This window comes from Brachionichthys hirsutus, unplaced genomic scaffold, assembly GCF_040956055.1.
Source record: "Brachionichthys hirsutus isolate HB-005 unplaced genomic scaffold, CSIRO-AGI_Bhir_v1 contig_299, whole genome shotgun sequence".
NCBI lineage: Eukaryota > Metazoa > Chordata > Actinopteri > Lophiiformes > Brachionichthyidae > Brachionichthys > Brachionichthys hirsutus.
The window spans coordinates 74,637-82,572 of record NW_027180562.1 but is presented as its reverse complement, the minus strand read 5'-3'; the positions used below and the strand labels follow the sequence as shown (position 1 = coordinate 82,572).

Genomic DNA, 7,936 nt, shown 5'->3' with positions numbered 1-7,936 from the left:
ATCTCGGACCTCAATCCTCTTTTCTTGTAATCTTTTAAATATATACACATTTGTCTATAAAGCATCTTATATATATGTGCCCAAGTAGAGTCGTCTGCACATTTTGCTATAAGCTCATGCATCCATCTGAGTCCAGCCGACTGTCTGTCACTGCTTCATCACTCTAGTTCCTCTGTATGCATGGACCTTTGTGTTTGCAGCCCAGAGCGGAGGTCAGTGTTGCAGACATGTAGAGACTGAGTCAATCTTTGGTCATGTATGCAACGCATGCGCTGGAGTCTGTACACGTCAGGTTCGGTAAGCTATGTGCCCTTTCTATGTCATAGATGTCGGCTGCCATGTGCACCAGCCGTTCATTGTGAATTTTCATCGTCCGTGCAGCTTGTATTAGAAAGCGTTCTGTTTGTGCCTGGCCTCGCAGACATCGTCCTAAAGCAGCGTGTGACGTGACGGGAGCGTTTTGCAATTCTCGTAATAGCAGGAACATGCCTTCGCTGTGCCCGACAGAGACCGATGACAAGATGCGAGCCTTTGCGGAGGAGGTCTTTGCATCTGAGACTAAAAGCGAGCACATGCGCGATGAAATCTCCATGTTCGACGTGGCTGAAGACTGTCCCATCGTCCACAGCGAGATGGCCCAGCATCTGCACACCGAGGACGATGTGGAGAAGCGGTAAGACGGAAAGTCAAGCATCAGAATTTCACCTCATTTACAATACCACAGTACAAGAAGAATTTCAAGGTTTTATATAATAGATTTTTGATACTATTTTAATGACTCCCTGGCTGAACAGAGCAAATTTAGAGTATTCTGCCGGTATTCATGTTTGGTGACATTCGGCTGGCCTTCAGAACAAACACAAACATTTGACAGTGGATGAATCCACCTATTAAAACTCACTTGTCCTCATCCACAGCAAGAGGCATCAGCGAAGCTGCAAATTAGCTGTGCCTGTCACCGCTGCAACGGTTGCCCCGGTAGTGTCAGTGGATGTGGACACACCCAACTACCTGGAAGTGCCAGACTTCCAGAGAGTGGCCATCATCGGAGACTACGCCTCCGGGGTACAGTTCAGTATTTGAATATGTGCCTAAAATGTGTGTGTGTAACCTTACAAGAGATGAGACGTAAATTGACTTCAAGGAAATAGGCTTATTAGCATTCTTGCCAAAAGCTAAGGGCTTGTCATTCTTGTAACCAAGTTCCAACCAATGGAAAGGAAGCAGTAGCACTACATTAGCTTAGCTTAGTATTAATATATTTTTAAATCTCTTTCAGGTATTAGGAACTCCACTACCGACTTGATGTGAACACCGAACATTTGAAATATCTTTGGAACATTAAACAATTACTATCCCCCAGACCTTTTCATTTGAAATTTGTAGAATAAAATATTTCATGCCCCAAATAAATAATATTAAGTATAATGGCGATATGCTATAAAAAATATTTTAGACAACCTGTATATTTCAAAAGGTTTTCTCAAATATCTTGAGCACAAGAAGAAACACTTTTTCCTTGGGCTAATGATTATTCCTTGGTCTCTGGGAAGCTTCCAGACAACGTTTCTTATGTCACACTTGGCTGATACAGGAGGGGCTGACTCTCCCCTTTACTGACACGAGTCCATGAATCAGCGGCCTTCCACCATCCCATGAATGGAGTTGATCCGAGAGCAGCGGGGGCGCTTGGGTTTCATGACTGTGTGTTTGACATTTACAGAGAAAGAAACACTTTGCCGACTGGCATTTCTCTGAGCTTACTCAAAGAGTCTCGTTTTTAACGATGAATTTCCGTTGTGTTTAATTACATGAATGAAACTGTACATTTTAAAATGAGATTTTTAAGCATTTAAAATCCCAACTCTTGAAGCCCAGCCTCCGAGGATTTGTCCTGCTTCACAAACAGCCCTCTGTGTCCTTCTCTCCGCCAAGGAGGTTATGTTTTTGCAATTGCCAGCGTTTAAATCTGTTTGTCTGCCTGTCTGTTAGCAACATAACTCAAAGTTATGTTGCTAACAGACAGGATCTTGATGTCATTTTCAGGAAATGTTGGGAATGTTACCAGGAATAGATGATTGTATTTTGCCGATGATCCAGAAGAGATGTTGGATTCAGGATCACTTTGAAATTTTTGTTAACGTTGCAGTAAATGGAGCTTCATAATTTGTTCCCCAGTATCTCGGTTGATTATTGTTATGTTTGTGGAATTTAACACAATCGTGTACCGTAGGCTGGGGATCACGATTTTATATTATTATTATTATCATCACCGCTCAAACTTTGGATCAAAGCCATCACGCATGTTGGATTTTCAAAACAATACCTTCAAATTAAAAGTAGTTAAAGGTAATATTACTGTTACATTTATTGAAGGGGTACTTTTGCAAATGCCAGTAACATGTGTCACGCCTCCTGTAACCGTTTATCAGGTGACTATGGATGACTTTGAGCTGTCCTGTAAGGGGCTGTACCGGGCCTTGACCATCAGGGAGAAGTACATGAGGCTGGCCTTCCAGCGCTTCCCGCGGACGGCCTCCCAGTACCTGTGCGACATTGAGGGAGAGACCTTCAAACCCGAGGATCAGGTGCAGCCAGGTCAGGAAAAAAAAGATGGCAGAGTTAAGGCTCAAGAGGATTTCTGCATTATTACATGTCGTACCTTTCCGTCAGTCTTCACGCCGCCGCCAAAGCCTGGGGAGGATCCCTTTGATGCCAAGAGCTTGCCAAAGGATCTGGGCTACGTTGCTCGTATGAAGGATGGTGTCATCTATGTGTACAACAACGCTGCAGCTGCCGACAAACATCAGCCCAAGGACTTGCCCTGCCCCGACTACGACACTTTCATCGATGACATGAACTTCCTCATCGCGCTCATTGCACAGGGCCCAACGTGAGTCCTTTGGAACGCTAGAAAGCTTCACAATATAGAATAACGGGATGCTTCAAAGCAACAATCCATCTATGATTTACATATTATATGGCTATAAGTTAAAACACTCGTCACCAGTGTTCTGTGGCAGGTGGATGTGCATCGCCTCAAACGCTAAGTGTGTCTCATATTGTGCAGAAAGACTTACACTCACCGCCGCCTGAAGTTCCTCATGTCCAAGTTTAACGTGCACGAGATGCTGAATGAGATGGAGGAGATGAAGGAGCTGAAGATGAACCCCCACAGAGACTTTTACAACTGCAGGAAGGTAGCCACGAACTGCATTGATCCCAAACGTATATTTCTGCTCTCTAGAATGAAATACGGTAGGTGCCAGTCCCACAAGGACCGGATTTTAGATGAGGAAAATGAACAATAAAATGAAATCTACACACTTTTATTCCATTGAATGAGCTGCAAATGTTACGGTGAGTACTCCAAATGATAGAAATTGAGGTCATGTATATTTAAATGATTGTTTGTACACATAAAAACAGAAACTTAAGAGTATAAACTATTGAAAAATGGCAATATTTTCCACTCACAAAGAGCAAAAAAGACTCAACGGGACTTGTTTGATTGACGATGTTTCACCTCTCATCCAAGAGGCTTCTTCAGTTCTGAGAGTCGAAGTCAAAGTCGAGAGACTTCTTTTCTGCTCCACCAGTCTCTCAGAACTGAAGAAGCCTCTTGGATGAAGGTGAAACGTCTTCGATCAAACTTGAACAAGTCCAGTTGACTCTTCTTTTTTTGCTCTTCGTGATTTACCACGACCTGGATGACTGAGAACCTCCACAGACAAATATTTTCCATTATACTCAAACAGTTTAAAACATATTCAAGGATCATGTCAAATATAATCATCACTAACAGCAGCTCCTCTGCAAATTCAGACATTCCCTTTCCCTCCTTGCCGTCATGCATCTTGCGCGTGCCTTTAGTTCCCTCTTGTGACACTGCAGAGTTATCACAACAACACACGAGCAAAACCGAGGCGATCCACTCTCAACATTTCTCTGTGGCTCCAGGTGGACACGCACATCCACGCTGCCGCCTGCATGAACCAGAAGCACCTGCTGCGCTTCATCAAGCGGTCTTACCGCGTGGACGCTGATCGTGTGGTCCACAATCTGAAGGGCAGAGAGGTCACTCTGAAGGAGCTGTTCGAGTCACTTCACCTGCATCCTTATGACCTCACTGTGGACTCCCTGGATGTGCACGCTGTACGTAGTACTACTACTCATTATTATTATTATTATTATTATTATTCAGTGAGTATTATTAGGTTGAGATTGATTTTTCAATGTTGACAATTAAATAACAATAAAAAAAGTGGCTACATGAAAGTTTTTTATTATTATAATCTATTAACCATTGTAGAGTGTATTTGCAGACAATATAATAAATACACAACAGGTAGGGCGAAGACATGAAAAGAAAAATCTTTTGATGTTTGATTTTCTTATTCTATTCTGTCCTTGAATGAAGACGTAAGACCCCCCCCCCCCCCCCATGTCTTTTTCAACGGCTGCTGTCATTAAATCATTGCCTTGTTGCCACAGCAACGCCTGCCTTCAAATGATCGTTTTTGTTGTCTCTGTGAAGGGAAGACAGACCTTTCAGCGTTTCGATAAATTCAATGCCAAGTACAATCCAGTGGGAGCCAGTGAGCTGCGCGACCTGTACATGAAGACGGAGAACTGCATCAATGGAGAGTATTTTGCCACAATCATCAAGGTCTGTTTAAAGAGAATAGAAAAAAACACATCAACGCAGTAGAGTAGATATACTGTTTCCTGTTGTCTAGTGTGCAACCCTATTGATGATCGAGTATATCATATGATCTAAACATTATGCTTTGTGTGAACCAGGAAGTAGCCAGTGACCTGGAGGATGCTCGGTACCAGTATGCTGAACCTCGTCTGTCCATCTATGGTTGCAAACCCGACGAGTGGGCCAAGCTCGCCGGCTGGTTTGTCAAGCACAAAGTCCTCTCCCCGAACTTCAAATGGATGATTCAAGTGCCCAGGATCTAGTATGTTTTCAATCTCACAGCCTGACCCGGCTGCGATATACAGACGGAGAACGGTTCATCCCATTTATAGTGGATGAGTCCAATTCATTCACGATTAAACCAACTTGTTCTCTCTCAGTGACATCTTCAGAGGCAGGGACTTTGTGCCCCACTTCGGCAAGATGTTGGAGAACGTCTTCCTCCCCGTGTTCCAGGCAACCATTGAGCCACAGTCCAACCCTGATCTCAGCATCTTCCTCCAGCATGTGAGCGCTCACATCATCAGCTCAGACACAACAAGGCACCGGCTCCTTGGTCTTGGTTTAAGGATGGATTTATTGACCATGAATTAGGGAATGTAGAAACGTGATTGCATCCCAGTTGATCTCATAACTGTACTCTGGTATAAGCAGTATTTCTTTCCTTACATACAGCTTCATTAGTCACAGCTTCATTAGTCTAAAAGTGTCCCACTCCAGGACGACCTGCAGAGACGCCTGTCCCCAGCGTGGCTAACCATTTATCTCCCGGAGTGTAGGTGACGGGCTTTGACAGCGTGGACGACGAGTCCAAGCACAGCGGTCACATGTTCTCCACCAAGAGCCCCAAGCCGGAGGAGTGGGACATTGTCAAGAACCCGTCCTACACCTACTACATCTACTACATGTATGCCAACATTGCTGTACTCAACCAGCTCCGCAGGTCAGTCGTCTTTTTTCCGATGCTAAATGTTGTTCTCCCTACAGGATTCTTGACATTATGTGTTCTTATAATAGTATATATATATATAGTAATATCTGAACACATGCCATTGCATTTCCTCTTCTCTATGCATTCCTGATTTTGGCTCTCCAGACAGAGGGGCATGAACACCTTCATGTTCAGGCCACACTGTGGGGAGGCCGGAGCCATCACCCATCTGCTGGCGGCCTTCATGACCGCTGACAACATCTCTCACGGCCTCAACCTTAAGAAGGTCAGTCCTGCCCTCACGGGGGGGTTAATGGCAGCTTGGACGCAGCAGCTCCACGCTGTAGCATTCGTTTACACTCAATCAAGCAACAAACGCCATTTTCCAATGTGTCCTGGTTCTGTGTAGGTGTACTAGTACAAGTAGTACAGGTAGTACCAAAAGATTTGCTTCTCTATTATGTAAATATTAAAGTCAATGAACAAATACATTTTTTTTTCTTGCTATAGTCTCTTATCTAAACGATATTCTGTCTGGATATTTAGTATTCTTAATCTGATTCAGGGATGAAAGGGCTTCATTTTCAAAGCGATAAAGTCCTTTTGAGGACTAATGTTTGAAAGCTGGATCTAAGACAAATTCAGGGCTGGCTCATAACTGTATTGATTGCTATTTGGCAATGATCTTTCCTTTATCTTGGGTGTACAAAACATTTTTTTTTTAAATTTGGACTGCTGCACTATAAATGGTTTAATGACAATATTTTAATTTGCTTTTTTTTTTTTTTTAATGAGGTATGATTTTCTACTCTTAACCTGATTGATTATAAAAGCACACACACAAACACGTACACACACAAAAAAAACGTAACCAAAAAATACCAGTCTCTAAATTATGTCAAAGATCCTCTCCATTTATCCTCCGCCATCAGACGCCTGTGCTGCAGTACCTGTACTTCTTGGCGCAGCTCCCCATCGCCATGTCCCCCCTCAGCAACAACAGCCTGTTCCTGGAATACGCCAAGAACCCCCTGCTGGAGTTCCACAAGAAAGGCCTGGTGGTGTCTCTGTCCACCGACGACCCCATGCAGTTCCACTACACCAAGGTCTGAGTGCACACAGGGGGGGGGGGGTACCGCAGGTGTCTGCAGAATTTACATGTGCAAACTGTTACCTCTGCAGAATGGCTCTATAAGCACTTCAGCTGGTGGTTGTTGCTGCGTCCCCAAAACAAAACGAAACCGCGGCCTTTGTGTCCACAGGAGCCGCTGATGGAAGAGTATGCTATTGCAGCCCAGGTCTTTAAGCTCAGCACCTGCGATATGTGTGAGATCTCCAAGAACAGTGTGCTGCAGAGCGCCCTGTCTGATGAGGTAACAATTCAGGTGTAGCGCTCCACATGTGGCGGTACTTTTTTTTGATGTTTTTATGGTGACCATATAGTATTTGTAGTTTTACGCCTATTATGGAAAAGCTACATTTCAAATCCTGTGTAACAAGTACAGCTTCAATCCTGCTGCATTCCAGGAGAAGATCCACTTTTTGGGTAAGGACTACCTGAAGGAGGGTCCGGAGGGAAATGACATCCGCAAGACCAACGTGGCCCAGATCCGCATGGCATACCGCTTTGAGACCTTGTGCTACGAGCTCAACCTCATCAAGGAAGGCTTGAAGTCGGAGTAAACGCTCTCGGACAAAAATCAAAACCCATCTCTCTTGTGATGTGGAAAAACATTTTTCCACAGTAAGTTAATAATAAGGAGTCTTCAAGAAACACCTTCTGATACATCTATGTCCCCCTCCTTTGGATGAAAAAACATTTTGCCTTCACTTTTTGGTGCAGCATGTGTCGTCCGTGGAGAAACATCGTGTGTAAGAATGAAAGGAAATAAAACAGGCAACAAAAAAAGTGTCCTGGTGGTTACCCCCCATGAAGCATTTCAGAATTTAATCGGTGTAGCATTGCCACATAAATCAGATTTACTTGGCAGGTTTCACCATCGCCTACACATTAACTCATAAATTTAACCCTGAAACTTCAAGATAATAATATATTATAATAATTATTATTGTTGGTTTTTCTTTTCTATTACACTTTACACTCAAAATGCTGCTGTCTCTTTTAGAAATCCTTTTATTTAGCTGCATCAGCAGAATGAAGTGGGGAAGTATTGAGCATCAGTCATCAAACTGAAATGACATTATTCATTGGAGGTGTTGCATAATGTTTTGTTTTTTTCCGCGATCACTTCCATTTCCAGTAACGATAGTGTGTGACATTACTGCCTAAAACTAGATTT

The 7,936-nt window shown here is 43.4% G+C and overlaps 1 protein-coding gene across 2 annotated transcripts; it reads left to right on the top strand.

Moving 5' to 3' along the window:
- The first annotated feature begins 248 nt into the window (after positions 1–248).
- On the top strand, positions 249–7,571 carry LOC137915969 (AMP deaminase 1-like). 2 transcript variants are annotated; one of them, XM_068759092.1, is made up of 15 exons: positions 249–297; positions 508–673; positions 918–1,065; positions 2,433–2,598; positions 2,674–2,893; positions 3,071–3,200; positions 3,961–4,155; positions 4,538–4,669; positions 4,804–4,967; positions 5,086–5,212; positions 5,485–5,648; positions 5,802–5,922; positions 6,569–6,742; positions 6,899–7,009; positions 7,164–7,571. In XM_068759092.1, the coding sequence occupies exons 1-15, from the start codon at positions 255–257 to the stop codon at positions 7,317–7,319; spliced, it is 2,217 nt and encodes a 738-aa protein (XP_068615193.1). In that variant the 5' UTR covers positions 249–254; the 3' UTR covers positions 7,320–7,571. The 2 variants fall into 2 exon arrangements, with proteins under 2 accessions (XP_068615193.1, XP_068615192.1); XM_068759091.1 differs by having other exon boundaries at positions 2,433–2,893.
- Positions 7,572–7,936: the final 365 nt, after the last annotated feature.

Bases quoted from the DNA above. Each gene is read 5' to 3' on its own strand.
- LOC137915969 (XM_068759091.1), top strand. From the start codon at position 255: ATGTATGCAACGCATGCGCTGGAGTCTGTACACGTCAGGTTCG. The intron at 5,213-5,484 runs GTGAGCGCTCAC...CCCGGAGTGTAG, and splicing joins TCAGCATCTTCCTCCAGCAT to GTGACGGGCTTTGACAGCGT. The intron at 7,010-7,163 runs GTAACAATTCAG...GCTGCATTCCAG, and splicing joins AGAGCGCCCTGTCTGATGAG to GAGAAGATCCACTTTTTGGG.